General features: G+C 43.0%; 1 protein-coding gene and 3 long non-coding RNA genes across 4 annotated transcripts; all 4 read left to right on the top strand.

Moving 5' to 3' along the window:
- The first annotated feature begins 1,498 nt into the window (after window positions 1-1,498).
- On the top strand, window positions 1,499-17,475 carry LOC136571865 (uncharacterized). Its single transcript, XM_066572482.1, has 5 exons — window positions 1,499-1,516; window positions 1,843-1,887; window positions 2,479-2,517; window positions 2,855-2,905; window positions 17,301-17,475. Exons 2-5 carry the CDS (start codon window positions 1,844-1,846, stop codon window positions 17,473-17,475), a joined length of 309 nt encoding a protein of 102 aa, XP_066428579.1. The 5' UTR covers window positions 1,499-1,516; window position 1,843.
- Window positions 15,070-16,093, top strand: LOC136633387 (uncharacterized). Its single transcript, XR_010793267.1, has 3 exons — window positions 15,070-15,093; window positions 15,420-15,464; window positions 16,054-16,093. It is a non-coding gene; the product is annotated as an uncharacterized lncRNA (long non-coding RNA).
- A 319-nt stretch (window positions 17,476-17,794) lies between the features above and the next one.
- LOC136633388 (uncharacterized) lies at window positions 17,795-18,475 on the top strand. The gene is made up of 3 exons (XR_010793268.1): window positions 17,795-17,854; window positions 18,064-18,114; window positions 18,429-18,475. It is a non-coding gene; the product is annotated as an uncharacterized lncRNA (long non-coding RNA).
- A 2,074-nt stretch (window positions 18,476-20,549) lies between these two features.
- Window positions 20,550-23,350, top strand: LOC136633385 (uncharacterized). Its single transcript, XR_010793265.1, has 5 exons — window positions 20,550-20,596; window positions 20,806-20,856; window positions 21,740-21,781; window positions 22,513-22,557; window positions 23,297-23,350. It is a non-coding gene; the product is annotated as an uncharacterized lncRNA (long non-coding RNA).
- Window positions 23,351-23,797: the final 447 nt, after the last annotated feature.

Below are 23,797 nucleotides of genomic sequence, written 5' to 3' on the forward strand. Positions count from 1 at the left end.
TAAGAAGAGGCCGGACACTTTCATACAGGTTATAACACAAAATACATTCACCTTGGAGTCGCACATTATTAGCTTCACGTAGACATTCGGGTTTCCCCTCCCCAAATTCTGACATTACGTTACATAACTGTTCCCGAAAGGTGGAAGGCAGATTCATCACTAAAAACACTAAGGACTCCATGAAACCATCGCTCTCCATTACAGTTTGCAGACTCTCGCAGGAAGAATGTCGCCGCTCTTTATCATCCGGTTTCAGGGCCGGTAACAATTGCAATCGGTAGGGACGTCCAATTCTCTGCTTACTGTGACGGGATTTCTGAGGATTTTTGTGTGAAACTTGCACGGACACGCTCCACTGTTTCCATGCTACCGGATGATTTTCACTGACAGGTGGAACCTTTTTTCCTTTAAATTGGAGTACTACTTACGAACTGTGCGCCCGCTGGGGGGATCTTCACCAGACTTTGTTCAAAAACGATGTTGCACACTAATAACAGACTGGTAGATGTCAAGGACGCAAAAGGTTCTTCTGTCTGTGCTAGTAGCCATTTTGTCTCATATCCCCATAGCAACAACAATGGCAGAATAAAACTTTTAGGGCCTCCTTTAGCAAAACTGTCTAACAGTAAGACGTCCTTGTTGCCCATAGCAACCAATCACAGCGCAGCTTTCATCGTACCCCAGCAGACTGAGAAATGAAAGCTGCGTTGTAATTGGTTGCTATGGGCAACAAGGATGTCTTACTGTCAGACAGTTCTGCTAAATGAACATTTTTGAGTTTAATGCCATTGATATAAAATTTATATATCGGAGTGTCAAAAAACGTGAGTTATGAGGGTTCTGATCAGAAAGATTATATGTAATAACCCGGTATATTTATGTGCATGGATTTGTCTATATATTTAGATATATGTATTCACGCTTATTGCATATATTTAAATATATACACAGTATATGTCTGTATGTGTACCTGTATATTTACAGTATATGCCGTATTTGTGTACAGATGTGTGTGTGTCTATGGCTATATGTATGTACATGTATATATTATGCAAAAAATGACCCCAGAATATTATATATCAGGTGTCAGATGGAAGAAATTTCCCATTTCATCTACATTGCATTGGATTGGCTGTGCGGCCTCGTACTGTCCCTTTAAATAACAGCTCATGCTTCCAGGTGTGGCCGCGGAATGTTGAGACGGTCGGCCCGGCTGCGGTCATTATGACGTTGCACGCGGTATATAAGGAACCGCAGCGCTAACATTCTGTAGAGTGTTGTAGTCGTTGTGGAGGTAAGTCTGCTCTCTCAGGATCTCCTAGTGTCCCCCATTATTTCGCCCCTCTTCCTATATGCCTCCTCTATGTGAGTCCAGCTCTTCTCCGCTCTCACCTTTCTCCATCCTATAAATGTATCACAGATACTTATCAGGAAATACTATAATCTCATCTCTGCTCATTCTTCTTTGTCCCCCTCTAGTTTTGGTAGTCGTGGAGAGTGTTTTGCAAATTTTTAGGTAAGTTCAATTTCCCTTATGATGCCTTGAAACCTCTCATACCCTGAGTTCATCCTCACTATTTTGGCTATGTAGGCAGTAGATGTTGGGAATGATGGGTTAGTGCTCAGGCTTTGCGTTCAGGTCTAGAGGTGTGGGTACAGGTTGGGTATAAGTACACTACAGCGGGTATTCACAGCTATCAGTTTAGGTCAAGGTCTTAGCTTCAGCTTGAATCTAGTAAATTAGAAGCACATATCTGTCTAATATAAACTTTTGTCTGTATCTTAAGAAATCCCAGGAGTCACTGATGTTTAAATCTCATTGTTTTCTTTACTCTCTATTAGGATGAAGAAAGTTTTGGAGGAGGAGGAGCATTTCCCTGATGAGAGGTATGCAGATCACTTTTAGCCATTAGCAAAGTTTTGAAAAGTTCAATTGGTTTGCAGAACTTTTGAAAAACTTTTGGTTGGGTTTGAATTAGTTTAGACCAAACCAAAAGTTCACCAAAAGTCCTAAAACGGATGACTAACACTGTCTGAGAGCCATAAAACCCTGTATAATACTCTCAGAATGTTATACAGGGCTTTTCGTGGCCCTTAGACAGTATTATACACTGATGTTCAGGACTAGTGTTGAATGAATTGAACCAGTAGAACCATGTTTCATGTAGAACTTTGCTAAAAGCTCACTTTGGCTTTGTATTAAACCACAATCTTAGCAGTTTGACCCGATACAGGATTCTACTGGTTTGGTTCGCTCAACACTAATCATTGTAAAGAGTCTTATAGAATTTGTGTGGCCCCTGTTACTGGGACTTTTACCTCCAACATCTGGTTTACATCACCTAATAGACATAACACTATGTGCTCCAGTGTTTGCCTGTACTGGCTGTTATATCTGATGCCAGTAGTATAATGTATATTCCTGGTATCTTCTATAACATGTATATATAATATTTGTCATGTTTCTTCCTATAACAGATGGATGCGGAGAGTAAAGAGGGCCAAGCCAAGATACCGGTACTTACCATATATAATAATGCATGTATTTCTCTAGTATTACCCTACAGTCATATAGGAGCAGGCCTGATGTGGATACCAATGTTTAGATAAAATACAATCTTTCTGTGTCATCTATCATAACATAGGAGGAGGAGATGCTACATTGTATTCCTATGCAGGGGCGCATCTAAAGGCTCCTGGGCCCTGATGCAAAAGTTGCATCCCCTGCATCCCCTATAGTTACGCCCCTGTTCCTATGCATTTGCCTGAGAGAGATGAGTTACACACAGATGTATTCTCTGCAGGGTCACATAATTATTGATGATTCTAACCAGATTTCTGTTTTCTATTGTAGGCGATTTAAATATAACGAAATATCTTTATGGCCAAGTGTGGAGATGATTCCGTAAGTCTACAGGGAAGCAGGGTTAGGCTGGGTTCCCACCAGTCGTATTTCCAGTGAAAATCTTGCAGTTTTTCCACAGTGAAAAACGCTAGATTTCCACTGGGAAAGCGCAGCTTCAAAGCCCGGAGCACTCAGCTGCGGGTTTTGGAGTGGCTTGGTCGCATGCTTTTCCATAGAGGAGGGCACGGCCACAACGGAAAAAAAAATACACATGCTGCGGCCGGGGAATCCGCGGTGGCTTTGGATTGACCGTTCCGTGTGGACAAGATTTTTGACAAATCCCATTAACATGGCTGGGATTGGCGGCCAAGGCAGATTTGCCGCAGCGAAATTCCGCACTGAATTAACCACGGTACATCCGCCCTGTGTGAACCCAGCCTTATAGTTATAAGAAGGTTGGGTAGAGCTGGTGAATGTGACTTCTCTGCCATGGTCGTAAATCAAAACACCCCGCTCACAACGAGAGGGAGATCAGTTATAGAAGTGTATGAGGAAAATGCTGTATATGTTATTGTCTACTATGTAGCTGTAGTTTAGGTTGTTCTATTCTTGTTCTCTTACAGGCTTTCAGAATAATGTACATATGTTTTATTTTTTTTTTATTCAAAAGGGAGGAAGATGAAGAGGAGGAGGAGGAGGAAGTGGAGTTGGAGGAGGAGGAGGAGGAGGAGGAAGTGGAGTTGGAAGAGGAGGAGGGAGTAATGGATATAGAAAACATCAGAAAAGAGACCATCAGCAGGTTGGTGAAAAAGATTATTTCCTACTGTATTGTGACTATATGCATTGTATAACATTGTAGATTAGGGATGACCAGACTGTTTCACTATTGGATCTACATTTTATGGTACTTGAGTTGGGTAGAAACAGTTTTCATACATGAAAGTTTTTGTATGCTTACACTTGACCAATTATGATGATAACTGGACCTGCATTCTCCATTATAGGCTTAGTAGAGCATCCTGTGAAGGAGACCCGGCCAAACTATATAGTTGTAGTTTAGGTTGTTTTGTTCTTGGTTTGTACCTTATGTGTTTTATCCTGTTTATTCAAAAGAGAGAAATATGAGGAGAAAAAGGAGGAGGAGGAGGAAGGAGAAATGGACGTAGAATACCTGGATATTGGAGAAGAAACCATCAGAAGGTTGGTGGAAAGCTTATTATTTCCTATTATATGGTGAAAATGTGAATTTTATAACATTGGAGATTAATGATGACAAGACTGTTTCACTTTTGGATTTTGATTTTATGGTGCCTGAGTTCAGCAGGAACAGATTCTATAGATTAGATTTTATTTGTAAGTTTCCACTTCACCAATTATGATTGCAACTTTACCTGCATTCTCCATTATAGGCCCATAGAACATCCCGTGAAGAAGGCCTGGCCAAGTATGGAGTCAGTCGAGTAAGTTTATAGAAGGTGCAGAATACTGTAGATTAGGGATGACCAGACTGTTTCAGTAATGGATCTACATTTTATGGTACTTCAGTTTGGTAGGAACAGTTTTTATAGATGAAATTTTTTGTATGTTTTTACGCTTGACCAATTATGATGATAACTGGACCTGCATTCTCCATTATAGACTTATAGAGCATCCTGTGAAGGAGACCCGGCCATGCATGGATTCACTATATAGTTGTAGTTTAGGTTGTTCTGTTCTTGGTTTCTTATTGACTTTCAGAGTTATTTACCTATGTTTTATCATGTTTATTCAAAAGGGACAAATATGAGGAGAAAAAGGAGGAGGAGGAAGAGGGAGGAAAAATGGACATAGAATACTTGGATATTGGAGGAGAAACCATCAGAAGGTTGGTGGAAAGCTTATTATTTCCTATTATATGGTGAAGATTTGAATTTTATAACATTGTAGATTAATAATGACCTGACTGTTTTACTTTAGGATTTTCCTTTTCTGGTGCTTGACTTTAGTAGGAACAGATTCTATAGATTAAATTTTATTTGTAAGTTTCCTCTAGACCAATTATGGTTGTAACTTTACCTGCATTCTCCATTAAAGGCCTATACAACATCCCATGAAGGAGGCCTGGCCAAGTAGGGAATCAGTCGAGTAAGTTTATAGAAGGTGCAGAATACTGTAGATTAGGGATGACCAGACTGTTTCACTATTGGATCTACATTTTATGGTACTTGAGTTTGGTAGAAACATTTTTTATAGATGAAATTTTTTGTATGTTTACGCTTGACCAATTATGATGATAACTGGACCTGCATTCTCCGTTATAGACTTATAGAGAATCCTGTGAAGGAGACCCGGCCAAGCGTGGATTCACTATATAGTTTACGTTGTTTTGTTCTCGGTTTCTTATTGAGTTTCAGAGTTATTTACTAGAGATGAGCGAGCACCAAAATGCTCGAGTGCTCGTTACTTGAGTCAAACTTCCCGCGATGCTCGAGGGTTCGTTTCTAGTAACGAACCCCATTAAAGTCAATGGGCGACCCGAGCATTTCTGTATATCGCCGATGCTCGCTAAGGTTTTCATTTGTGAAAATCTGGGAAATTCACGAAAGTGATGGGAACGACACAGAAACAGATAGGGCAGGCGAGGGGCTACATGTTGGGCTGCATCTCAAGTTCACAGGTCCCACTATTAAGCCACAATAGCGGCAAGAGTGCCCCCCCCCCCCGCACTGTCAGCATAAAGATCGCTTTCCTCTGCCACAGCTGTAACAGCTGTGGCAGAGAAGAACGATGTTTGCCCATTGAATTCAATGGAGCCGGCAATACAGCCGGCTCCATTGAAAGCAATGCGCTGCCGGCGAGCGTGGGATGAATTTTCGAGAAGGGCTTAAAAATATAAGCCCTTACCTGAAAATCATCCTAAAATGTGTAAAAATAAAAAAAAACTTATGTCAGCATAAAGATCGTTCTCCTCTGCCATAGCTGTAACAGCTGTGGCAGAGAAGAACTATGTTAGCCCATTGAATTCAATGGAGCCGGCAATACAGCCGGCTCCATTGAAAGCAATGGGCTGCCGGCGAGCGTGGGATGAATTTTCGGGAAGGGCTTAAAAATATAAGCCCTTACCTGAAAATCATCTTAAAATGTGTAAAAAAAAATAAAAATTTGCAGCCGGAGTTCAGCCGCGTCTGGCTGGCAGTTCTCCTGAACTGCTCTCTGTAGTATTCAGCAGCCGGGGATTTAAAATCCCCGCCTGCTGAATGAGCTGCCTCTGATTGGCTCAGCGCAGGGACCAATCAGGGGCAGCACTCACTCACACCCATTCATGAATTCATGAATGGCTGTGAGTGAGAGCTGCCTCTGATTGGTCAGGCTGTGACCAATCAGAGGCAGCTCATTCAGTAGGCGGGGATTTTAAATTCCCGGCTGCTGAATACCACAGAGAGCAGTTAATAGAACTGCCGCCGGCCACTGCTGAACTCCGTCTGCCGGGATCGGGTGAGTATATATTTTTTTTTTATTTTAACACATTTCTGGATGAATGGCAGGGAAGGGCTTATATATTTAAGCCCTTCCCGAAAATTCATCCCGCGATCGCCCGCAGTGCATTGTTTTCAATGGAGCCGGCTGTATTGCCGGCTCCATTGAATTCAATGCGCTGGACAGATCCGGCCCGTTTCTATTGAAACGCGGCTAGGAGCAGTATTTTCGGGTGATTTTTCAGCCCCGGTCACACGATTTGCGGATGCGCATCCGTCATGCGATCCGCAAATCGCGGGAAAAAACACGTGTGACTAAGGACTTTAGGATGATTTTCAGGTAAGGGCTTATATTTTAAAGCCCTTCCCGAAAATTCATCCCGCACTCGCCGGCAGCCCATTGCTTTCAATGGGCTAACATCATTCTTCTCTGCCACAGCTGTTACAGCTATGGCAGAGGAGAACGATCTTTATGCTGACATTTTTTTATTTTTACACATTTTAGGATGATTTTCAGGTAAGGACTTATATTTTTAAGCCCTTCCCGAAAATTCATCCTGAGATCGCCGTCAGCCCATTGCTTTTAATGGAGCCGGCAATACAGCTCGTTTAATCGAGACGAGTACCGCGTGGTGCTCGTCTCGCGTAACGAGCATCTCGAGCACCCTAATACTCGAACGAGCATCAAGCTTGGACGAGTATGCTCGCTCATCTCTATTATTTACCTATGTTTTATCATGTTTATTCAAAAGGGAGAAATATGAGCAGAAAAAGGAAGAGGAGGAAGAGGAAGGAGAAATGGACATAGAATACTTGGACATCGGAGGAGAAACCATCAGCAGGTTGGTGGAAAGCTTATTATTTTCTATTATATGGTGAAAATTTGAATTTTATAACATTGTAGATTAATGATGACCAGACTGTTTTACTTTAGGATTTTCCTTTTCTGGTGCTTGACTTTAGTAGGAACAGATTCTATAGATTAAATTTTATTTGTAAGTTTCCTCTTGACCAATTATGATTGTAACTTTACCTGCATTCTCCATTATAGGCCTATAGAACATCTCATGAAGGAGGCCTGGCCAAGTAGGGAATCAGTCAAGTAAGTTTATAGAAGGTGCACAGCTGGAGTTATACTGCCGGATATGGTTGAGCAAACTGAACCAGTAAAGTCCTTTTTCAGGTTGACCTTTGCTAAAAGTTTGGCTTGCCACAAACCCAAACTGAGCTTTTTTGCAAAGTCCTACCAGAAACAGTGTTCTACTGGTTTGGTTCACTCAATGTTACTAGAAGAACACTGGTGTCTAACTAGGGTTGCCACCTTTGTCACCAAAATATACTGGCCAAGGCAAAGGGGTGTGGTTTGGAGCTTAGTTTACTGCAATGTATGTTTTAAACTCTGTTATTCTTAATGGCCACAACAAGCACTTGCCACCCCCCATCAAAGGCCCAAAAATAACAGTGTCCCTAGTAGTGGCCCCAATAGAATGTGTCCCTTTTAGTGGCCCCAATAGTCATAGTGGTCTCAGTAGTAACAGTGACCAGGCTAATGGCCCCAGTAAATAATAGTGTCTCTGTTAAAGGACCCAGTAGTAATAGTTTCCCTGTTAGTGGCCCCAGTAGTATTTGTGACCCTGTTAGTGGCCCCAGTAGTAATATGACCTCCATAATAGCCCCAATAGTAACCACTACAGTGGCCCCAGTAGTATTAGTGTCCCCTATAGTGGCTCCAGTAGTAATAGTTACCCCATTAGTAGCCCCAGTAGTAATGATGACCTCATTAGGGACCCTAGTAAAGGTGAAGAGCTGGATTTACACTTTTGGAGCTCATTGGGTCACCATATTTGTAATTTGAGTGTCACCTCATTTACGGTAGCAGCCAACGAACATTACATAGAGCAATATCCATATGTAGAATCTTATAGACTGGTAATGTGATCTGTTCTCCTCTCATCCATTGTATCTGATTATGTCTTGTTTTCAGAACCAGAAAGTGGTGGGTTCCAAAATGCCTGCAGAGAAACATGTAAGTCACTTAGTGGCATCATCTCTGTAGCTTCTGTATCATTTTGATATATGCTTTGTCACCAGAACAGACTTTGTAAGTCAGAGTATCTAGTACTGTAGATGCTCTATAGAAAATACATCTGCTAATGGCATCCTGAATTGGCCATAACTAAGTGATTGCAGTTGGCCAATCAGGAAGGCAAGCAGTTAAAGGGGCTTTCCGGTTACCAGCCAACATGCCCTCTTTAGCACCCATTGTGCTAAAATAAGAAAATGAAGTGTACTTACCCATCCTTTGGCATCACGATCCAGCGCTCTGGTCCCGGAATTTGTTGTGACACATGAAGTTACTGGAAGTCCATTGACCGCTGCAGCCAATCGGGGGATGCAGTGCCACCATTCTGCACTATTACTATCATGGTGCCCAGGATCTGAGTGCAGATGCCAGGAGAACCAGCAGTGGTGACACTGCAGCTTCTGATTGGCTACAGCGGTTGGCCTCTGACTTCCAGTGACATAATCTGCTACAACAAACGCCGGGTCCACAACGGGGCTGCTGTGCTGGATTGCAGTGGCAGAGGAAGGGTGAGTACACTTCCTTCTCTTATTTAAGCACAGTGGGTACTAAAGACGGCATGTTATCCGGTAACCAGACAACCCCTTTATCTTACAGACGCCATGCGGTACATTGCCTGAAACTATTATATACCTGGATATTTACAGTGTTCCATTGATATTTCTCTCCCACAGCAGGAGCAGCGAGAGCCCCAAGACCCGCAGCCGTCTTACATCTCGGTAAATTCTAAATTCAATGATGCTTAATTTCTGTTTGTTTCATTGAGATTCATTGAAGCAGGAAGGACACTTTTTGTTTCTCTCCTGCATTTCCCTATATACAAAGCACATGTTATAAAGTTCAAATGATAGCTATTAGATGAATATTACCATAGAACTATGCACGGAGCAATGCAAGGAAGACAGTGGTTGTATTTCTCTCATATCCCTCCTACATGCATCACAACCATCGAGGTCTATTTACTTAGATTGATGCTTCATGCACCTATCTAATCAAACACTGTGCTCAGCTATGAGCGACAAATGTGTTAAGAGGCGCAAGCTTCCAGGCGTCAGATGAGAACCTATGCGAGCCGTGAGCTGGAGTAGGCTTTAGCTATAATCTATACCAGTTTCTGCAGATTATAGCAAATGTGACAAAATACATACAGCGATATCCCAAGATCCGAGCCCTGCCCAATTTTTAAAAAGTGGCATGGCGCAATGTAAATGTCTAAGAATTTGCAATTTTGGCAGAAGTACCAAAATTGCCACTCTTGGATGCCAAAATTCTGTGTCCAGGGCTTTCCTAATAGGCCTCATTGAGCTCCTTTATGTCCCCAGCCTCTACTGTCATCTCTGATGAAACGCCGCACTTTTGCTACTTTCTTCAGGATAAGCCCTTTTCACTAATTTCTTTTGTCGCCACAAAACTTGTTTGTTCTCGTTGAAGTCTCACACTTCTTTTCTCTATATTCAGGCTCTTTAGATCCATCTTCTGCTGCTGCACCGCAAAGACCCTTGACTAAAAACGGTGAGTATTAGCCTCTTCCCAGACTGGGAGACTGGAGGTACTTCTCCAAACCCATCACACTCCCTTTTCTACCTGAATCAAAACTCAACCACTTCTGACTTTTAAACGTGGGGTAGGCCACAGCTTTATTAACATAACTTTTATAACATTACAACTTTTTAAAACTTTTTAACCCTTCCCATGCTTTCATAAATCCCAAGTTCTTGAAATCCAGAAAAACAGGCATTTGTAAGCTCTGATCTCAGCTGGCTTGCTAACCTTCCTTATTTTATATCGTAGCTAGCATGAAAAGTTTCCACCATCAAGGATACAGCATACCTGCCTCCAGCCCGTCCTGTAAACCAGATACAAAGGTGTCCAGTGCAATGTCATTGGGATGAACCCCCATCCCTTCTCAAAGCATCCCACTTCTTGCCTTCCAGCTCCCAATGCAGAATCGCTATCCCACCCAAGGATTGCACGAAGCTTGACATCTTAGAGTTAATCAGGTTCCTGACCCGATCGATGGCTTCTGGATCCCGTGCTCCTCTCCAGCTTTTTCGTTCCACAATGTCAGACCAAACCAGCACCGAGTCTTCAAAACAATCCCAAAATTGCACCATGTCCTGCTTCATTAAAACTAGCAGCTCTCCCATCTTCACACCGCCAAAGTCGTTCCACCTGCGTGAATCAGCAGTATCACTCTCTATGGGGTCCATCTGCCAATCCGCATGACTTTGTGCAGCAGCCTGGACATTGTAAACCTCTTATACCGTGCCAATGCACTGTAACTCCGTCCAGGCCCAGGTTCTTCCCAACCGGTCATACGGACACACCCATTGCATGTAAGAGTGCCCGACAATCCATATGTGCCACGGCTCACCAGCTGCAACACACAATACCAACAGGAACAAAACCGATCCTAATTATGAAAAATGTGCATATCCCTAAAACGCCAATACCAGTTATCTAATCATCAAGTCCGGCTGCACGCATGACTTGTATGCCTCCGATTTCCACTTCACTAAATTTTTCACCCCTTCAGCAGTCATCCCGCAAGCAATCCGCCATTGTAGCTGCAAGTTACGCAAGCACCAACCTCAGCAGTTCTGCTCTGCTCCCATAATAAAAGAGGGCAACGTACCCCCTCGGCCTCTGCTGTCGGGTGAAGTTCCCTGAATGTCTTCATCTGTGAATGAGAGTATGCATCAGCCGCCCCATACTCACAACCCGGGACACGTTTTGCCCGAAAGCATATGTTCATTTGTAGACATCTCAAAACCAAGTGACGAAATAAAGCCAAAATCGGGGAGGAGTACGAGGATTGTTTGTTGATCACCTGCACCACCGCAGCATTATCTGACCAGAAATAAATCCTCCGATCCACCAAGTCTGTACTCCAGACTTCCAGAGCCACTGCCAGTGGGAAAAATTCCAACAGCGTTATATTTTTAGTCCACTGTCTTTCGTTCCAAACCATTGGTCAGGGGGCTCTGCACCAACTGTTCCCGAAAATGACCCCAAAACCGATGGCTCCCGCCATGTCTGAAAAAAGCCTGAGCTCTCTGCAAGCCAATTCTTCCTTCAGGCACATCACCTGCCCGTTGAAAGCGTGCAGAAAAACCTCCCACACCTGAAGGTAGGCCCGCATGTCCCACGTCACACGTACAAAATGATGGAACTCTTTTATCTCTACCGTCGCCAAGAAAGTTGTCTTGAAAAGGTGCGGCCCATTGAAATCACTTTACAAGCAAAATTCAATAGACTCAACAGCAATTGCATTTGGTATAAAGTCACTTTCTTGCAACTACCCACCACTTTCATCGTCTGCCTCAACCGAGCCACCTTCCCTCCTAGCAGCCAGAAAACCATCTCGACTGTGTCTATTTCAATGTCCCAAAATATTAAATGTGACATCGGTCCCATCGTTCTTTCCTCTGATAGCGGTATGCCGGCCTGACTCATCAGCTTACAGAAAGACGCCAACAAAATTTTGCAATCCCTCGATGTCCTTTTGGGCCCACAAACAAAAAATCATCCAAATAGTGAATAACTGACCTTATGCCCATCTTGTGCTTGAGCATCCATTCCAAAAATGAGCTGAATAACTCGAAGTAGTAGCATGATATGGAGCATCCCATCGGTAGACACATATCCATGAAAATTTGCCTGTTGAGCCTGCAACCTAATAGGTGAAAACAATCAGGGTGCATCGGTAACAAGCGAAAAGCCGACTCAATGTACGCTTTCGCCAACCGAGCCCACTTGCCGTCTGACTATACCAAATGCACCGCCTTAACAAAGAAGCTTGACAAAGACTAATACAGTTGAAACTTCGCTGATTGTAATGTGGAGAAATAAAATGAACTTTTAATATTTTGCACCATACTTGCTGTCACTTCTCTTTCTTGATACATTGTACCAAACGCAGCGCCCGATGTGTAAGAGACAGCGGCTTGCTCTTTAGGCCTCATGTCCACGGGGAAAATCAGGCCCGCTCCGGATTCTCCATGGAGAATCCGTAGCGGGTCCCTCCTGCCCCACGGACATGAGGCATAAAAATAAGAATTAACTCACCTCTCGCCCGCTCCAGATCTTCCCTTTGCCGCGGCTTCATCTTCTCTCCGTCGCGGCCGGATCGTCTTTCTTCGACCCAGCGGATGCGCAGGGCACGTCGGTTGTGTGCCCCGCGCATGCGCCGGCCCGAAGAAAAAAGATCCGACCGCGATGGAGAGAGGATGAAGTCGCAGCAAAGGGAAGATTCTGGAGCAGGTGAGTAAATTCCAATTTTTGTCTCCCGCGGATCCGGACGGCTTCCATAGGCTTCAGACCCGCACGAAAATGGAGCATGGTCCAGATTTTTTCATGCTCCATTTTTAAAAAAATCACTTTTATTGACCATCCGCGGGTATTTATCTACCCGCGGGTGGTCAATGCATCCCTATGGGATGCGGATCCGCGGGCAGGAGAAGAGTTAAAATCCGCTGCGGATTTTAATTCTTCTTTTGCCCGTGGACATGAGGCCTTAGAGATGCCATCATTTACCGACTAGCCAGACGGGAACGACAAATGATGGATCAGGTGAAACTTGCTTGCCTCCTTCTTGGGTACTTGGGACGTGTATGTGCACTAATAGTGGCAGTGCTTGAACGTGGCTATCTCCAGTGGTCTCATTAAAGTGGATGGAGTGGAGGTGCATATGTGCTATTTTCTTCACTGCTCATACTTTTGAACATGTTGGGGCTGCAATCCTGTCATTGTGGGGTCTCAACGATGGAACCTCCACCAATTAGCAATTAATCCTCCCTATAGGGTGCAGTGTTCCATAGGGTGACCCCTGACCACTGGACACACATGGAGCCTGTAGTCAAGTTCCTGCCATACATGTTATAGCCATACATGTTAAAGAAGATCACAACTGACTGATGCAATGGAGATCATACATGGTGGGTGGTAAGGGGGGCCTGTAAACTCTAATACTCCCCCATAAAAAATATATCACAAAACATAAAGTGGAGCGTGGAGGCCAAGGAAGAAGATCATGGCCAATCCATCTGTCTGGTTGTCGCCTACTGAACTCACTTCTGACTTGGGGGGGCATCATTTTGGAAGATGAAACCTGGGATTTTCTGATCCAGCTGCGGCAGAAGCCATATCTGTAGTGTCCAGGTACGAAATCCCCAGGATTGTTTCCCCATGGAATAAGAAGAGGCCGGACACTTTCATACAGGTTATAACACAAAATACATTCACCTTGGAGTCGCACATTATTAGCTTCACGTAGACATTCGGGTTTCCCCTCCCCAAATTCTGACATTACGTTACATAACTGTTCCCGAAAGGTGGAAGGCAGATTCATCACTAAAAACACTAAGGACTCCATGAAACCATCGCTCTCCATTACAGTTTGCAGACTCTCGCAGGAAGAATGTCGCCGCTCTTTATCATCCGGTTTCAGGGCCGGTAACAATTGCAATCGGTAGGGACGTCCAATTCTCTGCTTACTGTGACGGGATTTCTGAGGATTTTTGTGTGAAACTTGCACGGACACGCTCCACTGTTTCCATGCTACCGGATGATTTTCACTGACAGGTGGAACCTTTTTTCCTTTAAATTGGAGTACTACTTACGAACTGTGCGCCCGCTGGGGGGATCTTCACCAAACTTTGTTCAAAAACGATGTTGCACACTAATAACAGACTGGTAGATGTCAAGGACACAAAAGGTTCTTCTGTCTGTGCTAGTAGCCATTTTGTCTCATATCCCCATAGCAACAACAATGGCAGAATAAAACTTTTAGGGCCTCCTTTAGCAAAACTGTCTAACAGTAAGACGTCCTTGTTGCCCATAGCAACCAATCACAGCGCAGCTTTCATCGTACCCCAGCAGACTGAAAAAATGAAAGCTGCGTTGTAATTGGTTGCTATGGGCAACAAGGATGTCTTACTGTCAGACAGTTCTGCTAAATGAACATTTTTGAGTTTGATCCCATTGATATAAAATTTATATATCGGAGTGTCAAAAAACGTGAGTTATGAGGGTTCTGATCAGAAAGATTATATGTAATAACCCGGTATATTTATGTGCATGGATTTGTCTATATATTTAGATATATGTATTCACGCTTACTGCATATATTTAAATATATACACAGTATATGTCTGGATGTGTACCTGTATATTTACAGTATATGCCGTATTTGTGTACAGATGTGTGTGTGTCTATGGCTATATGTATGTACATGTATATATTATGCAAAAAATGACCCCAGAATATTATATATCAGGTGTCAGATGGAAGAAATTTCCCATTTCATCTACATTGCATTGGATTGGCTGTGCGGCCTCGTACTGTCCCTTTAAATAACAGCTCATGCTTCCAGGTGTGGCCGCGGAATGTTGAGACGGTCGGCCTGGCTGCGGTCATTATGACGTTGCATGCGGTATATAAGGAGCCGCAGCGCTAACATTCTGTAGAGTGTTGTAGTCGTTGTGGAGGTAAGTCTGCTCTCTCAGGATCTCCTAGTGTCCCCCATTATTTCGCCCCTCTTCCTATATGCCTCCTCTATGTGAGTCCAGCTCTTCTCCGCTCTCACCTTTCTCCATCCTATAAATGTATCACAGATACTTATCAGGAAATACTATAATCTCATCTCTGCTCATTCTTCTTTGTCCCCCTCTAGTTTTGGTAGTCGTGGAGAGTGTTTTGCAAATTTTTAGGTAAGTTCAATTTCCCTTATGATGCCTTGAAACCTCTCATACCCTGAGTTCATCCTCACTATTCTGACTATGTAGGCAGTAGATGTTGGGATTGCTGTGTTGGTGCTCAGGCTTTGCGTTCAGGTCTAGAGGTGTGGGTACAGGTTGGGTATAAGTACACTACAGCGGGTATTCACAGCTATCAGTTTAGGTCAAGGTCTTAGCTTCAGCTTGAATCTAGTAAATTAGAAGCACATATCTGTCTAATATAAACTTTTGTCTGTATCTTAAGAAATCCCAGGAGTCACTGATGTTTAAATCTCATTGTTTTCTTTACTCTCTATTAGGATGAAGAAAGTTTTGGAGGAGGAGGAGCATTTCCCTGATGAGAGGTATGCAGATCACTTTTAGCCATTAGCAAAGTTTTGAAAAGTTCAATTGGTTTGCAGAACTTTTGAAAAACTTTTGGTTGGGTTTGAATTAGTTTAGACCAAACCAAAAGTTCACCAAAAGTCCTAAAACGGATGACTAACACTGTCTGAGAGCCATAAAACCCTGTATAATACTCAGAATGTTATACAGGGCTTTTCGTGGCCCTTAGACAGTATTATACACTGGTGTTTAGGACTAGTGTTGAATGAATTGAACCAGTAGAACCATGTTTCATGTAGAACTTTGCTAAAAGCTCAGTTTGGCTTTGTATTAAACCACAATCTTAGCAGTTTGACCCGATACAGGATTCTACTGGTTTGGTTCGCTCAACACTAATCATTGTAAAGAGTCTTATAGAATTTGTGTGGCCCCTGTTACTGGGACTTTTACCTCCAACATCTGGTTTACATCACCTAATAGACATAACACTATGTGCTCCAGTGTTTGCCTGTACTGGGTGTTATATCTGATGCCAGTAGTATAATGTATATTCCTGGTATCTTCTATAACATGTATATATAATATTTGTCATGTTTCTTCCTATAACAGATGGATGCGGAGAGTAAAGAGGGCCAAGCCAAGATACCGGTACTTACCATATATAATAATGCATGTATTTCTCTAGTATTACCCTACTGAGTCATATAGGAGCAGGCCTGATGTGGATACCAATGTTTAGATAAAATACAATCTTTCTGTGTCATCTATCATAACATAGGAGGAGGAGATGCTACATTGTATTCCTATGCAGGGGCGCATCTAAAGACTCAGGGGCCCTGATGCAAAAGTTGATCAGGGGCCCCCCCTCTATCTGTTTCTGTACCCGTACCCATACCTAAACCATGCTGCACAGAGGCATAACTTGAAGCTTCTGGGCCCCAATGCAAAACCTGTAATGGGGCCCCCAACTATAATGCTTTATTCATAGTACTGGGCTCCCTATATGAAGAAGAGAGGCCTTATGGGCCCCTAAGGCTCCTGGGCCCGGGTGCAACCGCATCCCCTGCATCCCCTATAGTTACGCCCCTGTTCCTATGTATTTGCCTGAGAGAGATGAGTTACACACAGATGTATTCTCTGCAGGGTCACATAATTATTGATGATTCTAACCAGATTTCTGTTTTCTATTGTAGGCAATTTAAATATAACGAAATATCTTTATGGCCAAGTGTGGAGACAATTCCGTAAGTCTACAGGGAAGCAGGGTTAGGCTGGGTTCCCACCAGTCGTATTTCCAGTGGAAATCTTGCAGTTTTTCCACAGTGAAAAAACACTAGATTTCCACTGGGAAAGCGCAGCTTCAAAGCCCGGAGCACTCAGCTGTGGGTTTTGGAGTGGCTTGGTCGCATGCTTTTCCATAGAGGAGGGCACGGCCACAACGGAAAAAAAAATACACATGCTGCGGCCGGGGAATCCGCGCTGGCTTTGGATTGACCGTTCCGTCTGGACAAGATTTTTGACAAATCCCATTAACATGGCTGGGATTGGCGGCCAAGGCAGATTTGCCGCAGCGAAATTCCGCACTGAATTAACCACGGTACATCCGCCCTGTGTGAACCCAGCCTTATAGTTATAAGAAGGTTGGGTAGAGCTGGTGAATGTGACTTCTCTGCCATGGTCGTAAATCAAAACACCCCGCTCACAACGAGAGGGAGATCAGTTCTAGAAGTGTACGAGGAAAATGCTGTATATGTTATTGTCTACTATATAGCTGTAGTTTAGGTTGTTCTATTCTTGTTCTCTTACAGGCTTTCAGAATAATGTACATATGTTTTATTTTTTTTTTTATTCAAAAGGGAGGAAGAGGAAGAGGAGGAGGAGGAGGAAGTGGAGTTGGAGGAGGAGGAGGAGGAAGTGGAGTTGGAAGAGGAGGAGGGAGTAATGGATATAGAAAACATCAGAAAAGAGACCATCAGCAGGTTGGTGAAAAAGATTATTTCCTACTGTATTGTGACTATATGCATTGTATAACATTGTAGATTAGGGATGACCAGACTGTTTCACTATTGGATCTACATTTTATGGTACTTGAGTTGGGTAGAAACAGTTTTCATACATGAAAGTTTTTGTATGCTTACACTTGACCAATTATGATGATAACTGGACATGCATTCTCCATTATAGGCTTAGTAGAGCATCCTGTGAAGGAGACCCGGCCAAACTATATAGTTGTAGTTTAGGTTGTTTTGTTCTTGGTTTCTTATTGACTTTCATAATTATGTACCTTATGTGTTTTATCCTGTTTATTCAAAAGAGAGAAATATGAGGAGAAAAAGGAGGAGGAGGAGGAGGAGGAGGAAGGAGAAATGGACGTAGAATACCTGGATATTGGAGAAGAAACCATCAGAAGGTTGGTGGAAAGCTTATTATTTCCTATTATATGGTGAAAATGTGAATTTTATAACATTGGAGATTAATGATGACCTGACTGTTTCACTTTTGGATTTTGATTTTATGGTGCCTGAGTTCAGCAGGAACAGATTCTATAGATTAGATTTTATTTGTAAGTTTCCACTTCACCAATTATGATTGCAACTTTACCTGCATTCTCCATTATAGGCCCATAGAACATCCCGTGAAGAAGGCCTGGCCAAGTATGGAGTCAGTCGAGTAAGTTTATAGAAGGTGCAGAATACTATAGATTAGGGATGACCAGACTGTTTCAGTAATGGATCTACATTTTATGGTACTTCAGTTTGGTAGGAACAGTTTTTATAGATGAAATTTTTTGTATGTTTTTACGCTTGACCAATTATGATGATAACTGGACCTGCATTCTCCATTAAAGACTTATAGAGCATCCTGTGAAGGAGACCCGGCCATGCATGGATTCACTATATAGTTGTAGTTTAGGTTGTTCTGTACTTGGTTTCTTATTGACTTTCAGAGTTATTTACCTATGTTTTATCATGTTTATTCAAAAGGGACAAATATGAGGAGAAAAAGGAGGAGGAGGAAGAGGGAGGAAAAATGGACATACAATACTTGGATATTGGAGGAGAAACCATCAGAAGGTTGGTGGAAAGCTTATTATTTCCTATTATATGGTGAAGATTTGAATTTTATAACATTGTAGATTAATAATGACCAGACTGTTTTACTTTAGGATTTTCCTTTTCTGGTGCTTGACTTTAGTAGGAACAGATTCTATAGATTAAATTTTATTTGTAAGTTTCCTCTAGACCAATTATGGTTGTAACTTTACCTGCATTCTCCATTAAAGGCCTATACAACATCCCATGAAGGAGGCCTGGCCAAGTAGGGAATCAGTCGAGTAAGTTTATAGAAGGTGCAGAATACTGTAGATTAGGGATGACCAGACTGTTTCACTATTGGATCTACATTTTATGGTACTTGAGTTTGGTAGAAACATTTTTTATAGATGAAATTTTTTGTATGTTTACGCTTGACCAATTATGATGATAACTGGACCTGCATTCTCCGTTATAGACTTATAGAGAATCCTGTGAAGGAGACCCGGCCAAGCGTGGATTCACTATATAGTTTAGGTTGTTTTGTTCTCGGTTTCTTATTGAGTTTCAGAGTTATTTACTAGAGATGAGCGAGCACCAAAATGCTCGAGTGCTCGTTACTTGAGTCAAACTTCCCGCGATGCTCGAGGGTTCGTTTCTAGTAACGAACCCCATTAAAGTCAATGGGCGACCCGAGCATTTTTGTATATCGCCGATGCTCGCTAAGGTTTTCATTTGTGAAAATCTGGGAAATTCACGAAAGTGATGGGAACGACACAGAAACGGATAGGGCAGGCGAGGGGCTACATGTTGGGCTGCATCTCAAGTTCCCAGGTCCCACTATTAAGCCACAATAGCGGCAAGAGTGCCCCCCCCCACGCACTGTCAGCAAAAAGATCATTTTCCTCTGCCATAGCTGTAACAGCTGTGGCAGAGAAGAACGATGTTTGCCCATTGAATTCAATGGAGCCGGCAATACAGCCAGCTCCATTGAAAGCAATGCGCTGCCGGCGAGCGCGGGATGAATTATCAGGAAGGGCTTAAAAATATAAGCCCTTACCTGAAAATCATCTTAAAATGTGTAAAAAAAAAAAAAAAAATGTATACTCCCCTTTCCGCTGCAGCCGGAGTTCTGCCGGGTCTGGCCGGCAGTTCTCCTGAACTGCTCTCTGTAGTATTCCGCAGCCGGGGATTTAAAATCCCCGCCTGCTGAATGAGCTGCCTCTGATTGGTCACAGCCTCACCAATCATAGGCAGCTCTCACTCACACCCATTCATGAATTCATGAATGGGTGTGAGTGAGAGCTGCATCTGATTGGCTCAGCACAGGGACCAATCAGGGGCAGCTCTCACTCATACCCATTCCCATCACTTTCGTGAATTTCCCAGATTTTCTCCATTGAATTCAATGCACTGGACAGCTCCGGCCCGTTTCTATTGAAACGCGGCTAGGAGCAGTATTTTCGGGCGATTTTTCAGCCCTGATCGCATGACGGATGCGCATCCGCAAATCGAGGGAAAAAACGCACGTGTGACTAAGGCCTTTAGGATGATTTTCAGGTAAGGGCTTATATTTTAAAGCCCTTCCCGAAAATTCATCCCGCGCTTGCCGGCAGCCCATTGCTTTCAATGGAGCCGGCTGTATTGCCGACTCCATTGAATTCAATGGGCTAACATTGTTCTTCTCTGCCACAGCTGTTACAGCTATGGCAGAGGAGAACAATCTTTATGCTGACATTTTTTTATTTTTTTATTTTTACACATTTTAGAATGATTTTCAGGTAAGGGCTTATATTTTTAAGCCCTTCCCGAAAATTCATCCTGAGATCGCCGTCAGCCCATTGCTTTCAATGGAGCCGGCTGTATTGCCGGCTCCATTGAATTCAATAGTCAGTGCTCGTTTAATCGAGACGAGTACCGCGTGGTGCTCGTCTCGAGTAACGAGCATCTCGAACACCCTAATATTTGAACGAGCATCAAGCTCGCTCATCTCTATTATTTACCTATGTTTTATCATGTTTATTCAAAAGGGAGAAATATGAGCAGAAAAAGGAAGAGGAGGAAGAGGAAGCAGAAATGGACATAGAATACTTGGACATCGGAGGAGAAACCATCAGAAGGTTGGTGGAAAGCTTATTATTTTCTATTATATGGTGAAAATTTGAATTTTATAACATTGTAGATTAATGATGACCTGACTGTTTTACTTTAGGATTTTCCTTTTATGGTGCTTGACTTTAGTAGGAACAGATTCTATAGATTAAATTTTATTTGTAAGTTTCCTCTTGACCAATTATGATTGTAACTTTACCTGCATTCTCCATTATAGGCCTATAGAACATCTCATGAAGGAGGCCTGGCCAAGTAGGGAATCAGTCAAGTAAGTTTATAGAAGGTGCACAGCTGGAGTTATACTGCCGGATATGGTTGAGCAAACTGAACCAGTAAAGTCCTTTTTCAGGTTGACCTTTGCTAAAAGTTTGGCTTGCCACAAACCCAAACTGAGCTTTTTTGCAAAGTCCTACCAGAAACAGTGTTCTACTGGTTTGGTTCACTCAATGTTACTAGAAGAACACTGGTGTCTAACTAGGGTTGCCACCTTTGCCACCAAAACATACTGGTCAAGGCAAAGAGGGGTGTGATTTGGAGCTTAGTTTACTGCAATGTATGTTTTAAATTCTGTTATTCTTAATGGCCACAACAAGCACTTGCCACCCCCCATCAAAGGCCCAAAAATAACAGTGTCCCTAGTAGTGGCCCCAATAGAATGTGTCCCTTTTAGTGGCCCCAATAGTCATAGTGGTCTCAGTAGTAACAGTGACCAGGCTAATGGCCCCAGTAAAAATAGTGTCTCTGTTAGAGGACCCAGTAGTAATAGTTTCCCTGTTAGTGGCCCCAGTAGTATTTGTGACCCTGTTAGTGGCCCCAGTAGTAATATGACCTCCATAATAGCCCCAATAGTAACCACTACAGTGGCCCCAGTAGTATTAGTGTCCCCTATAGTGGCTCCAGTAGTAATAGTTACCCCATTAGTAGCCCCAGTAGTAATGATGACCTCATTAGGGACCCTAGTAAAGGTGAAGAGCTGGATTTACACTTTTGGAGCTCATTGGGTCACCATGTTTGGAATTTGAGTGTCACCTCATTTACGGTAGCAGTCAAAGAACATTACATAGAACAATATCCATATGTAGTATCTTATAGACTGGTAATGTGATCTGTTCTCCTCTCATCCATTGTATCTGATTATGTCTTGTTTTCAGAACCAGAAAGTGGTGGGTTCCAAAATGCCTGCAGAGAAACATGTAAGTCATTTAGTGGCATCATCTCTGTAGCTTCTGTATCATTTTGATATATGCTTTGTCACCAGAACAGACTTTGTAAGTCAGAGTATCTAGTACTGTAGATGCTCTATAGAAAATACATCTGCTAATGGCATCCTGAATTGGCCATAACTAAGTGATTGCAGTTGGCCAATCAGGAAGGCAAGCAGTTAAAGGGGCTTTCCGGTTACCAGCCAACATGCCCTCTTTAGCACCCATTGTGCTAAAATAAGAAAATGAAGTGTACTTACCCATCCTTTGGCATCACGATCCAGCGCTCTGGTCCCGGAATTTGTTGTGACACATGAAGTTACTGGAAGTCCATTGACCGCTGCAGCCAATCGGGGGATGCAGTGCCACCATTCTGCACTATTACTATCATGGTGCCCAGGATCTGAGTGCAGATGCCAGGAGAACCAGCAGTGGTGACACTGCAGCTTCTGATTGGCTACAGCGGTTGGCCTCTGACTTCCAGTGACATAATCTGCTACAACAAACGCCGGGTCCACAACGGGGCTGCTGTGCTGGATTGCAGTGGCAGAGGAAGGGTGAGTACACTTCCTTCTCTTATTTAAGCACAGTGGGTACTAAAGACGGCATGTTATCCGGTAACCAGACAACCCCTTTATCTTACAGACGCCATGCGGTACATTGCCTGAAACTATTATATACCTGGATATTTACAGTGTTCCATTGATATTTCTCTCCCACAGCAGGAGCAGCGAGAGCCCCAAGACCCGCAGCCGTCTTACATCTCGGTAAATTCTAAATTCAATGATGCTTAATTTCTGTTTGTTTCATTGAGATTCATTGAAGCAGGAAGGACACTTTTTGTTTCTCTCCTGCATTTCCCTATATACAAAGCACATGTTATAAAGTTCACATGATAGGTATTAGATGAATATTACCATAGAACTATGCACGGAGCAATGCAAGGAAGACAGTGGTTGTATTTCTCTCATATCCCTCCTACATGCATCACAACCATCGAGGTCTATTTACTTAGATTGATGCTTCATGCACCTATCTAATCAAACACTGTGCTCAGCTATGAGCGACAAATGTGTTAAGAGGCGCAAGCTTCCAGGCGTCAGATGAGAACCTATGCGAGCCGTGAGCTGGAGTAGGCTTTGGCTATAATCTATACCAGTTTCTGCAGATTATAGCAAATGTGACAAAATACATACAGCGATATCCCAAGATCCGAGCCCTGCCCAATTTTTAAAAAGTGGCATGGCGCAATGTAAATGTCTAAGAATTTGCAATTTTGGCAGAAGTACCAAAATTGCCACTCTTGGATGCCAAAATTCTGTGTCCAGGGCTTTCCTAATAGGCCTCATTGAGCTCCTTTATGTCCCCAGCCTCTACTGTCATCTCTGATGAAATGCCGCACTTTTGCTACTTTCTTCAGGATAAGCCCTTTTCACTAATTTCTTTTGTCGCCACAAAACTTGTTTGTTCTCGTTGAAGTCTCACACTTCTTTTCTCTATATTCAGGCTCTTTAGATCCATCTTCTGCTGCTGCACCGCAAAGACCCTTGACTAAAAACGGTGAGTATTAGCCTCTTCCCAGACTGGGAGACTGGAGGTACTTCTCCAAACCCATCACACTCCCTTTTCTACCTGAATCAAAACTCAACCACTTCTGACTTTTAAACGTGGGGTAGGCCACAGCTTTATTAACATAACTTTTATAACATTACAACTTTTTAAAACTTTTTAACCCTTCCCATGCTTTCATAAATCCCAAGTTCTTGAAATCCAGAAAAACAGGAATTTGTAAGCTCTGATCTCAGCTGGCTTGCTAACCTTCCTTATTTTATATCGTAGCTAGCATGAAAAGTTTCCACCATTAAGGATACAGCATACCTGCCTCCAGCCCGTCCTGTAAACCAGATACAAAGGTGTCCAGTGCAATGTCATTGGGATGAACCCCCATCCCTTCTCAAAGCATCCCACTTCTTGCCTTCCAGCTCCCAATGCAGAATCGCTATCCCA

This window comes from Eleutherodactylus coqui, chromosome 6, assembly GCF_035609145.1.
Source record: "Eleutherodactylus coqui strain aEleCoq1 chromosome 6, aEleCoq1.hap1, whole genome shotgun sequence".
NCBI classification, from domain to species: Eukaryota; Metazoa; Chordata; class Amphibia; order Anura; family Eleutherodactylidae; genus Eleutherodactylus; species Eleutherodactylus coqui.

What these genes read in the sequence shown, in the direction of transcription:
- LOC136571865 (XM_066572482.1), top strand. Translation starts at nt 1,844, where the DNA reads ATGAAGAAAGTTTTGGAGGAGGAGGAGCATTTCCCTGATGAGAG. An exon ending in GAGCATTTCCCTGATGAGAG is followed by an intron (nt 1,888 to 2,478) that starts GTATGCAGATCA and finishes TTCCTATAACAG; the next exon opens with ATGGATGCGGAGAGTAAAGA. An exon ending in CCAAGTGTGGAGATGATTCC is followed by an intron (nt 2,906 to 17,300) that starts GTAAGTCTACAG and finishes TTTATTCAAAAG; the next exon opens with GGAGGAAGAGGAAGAGGAGG.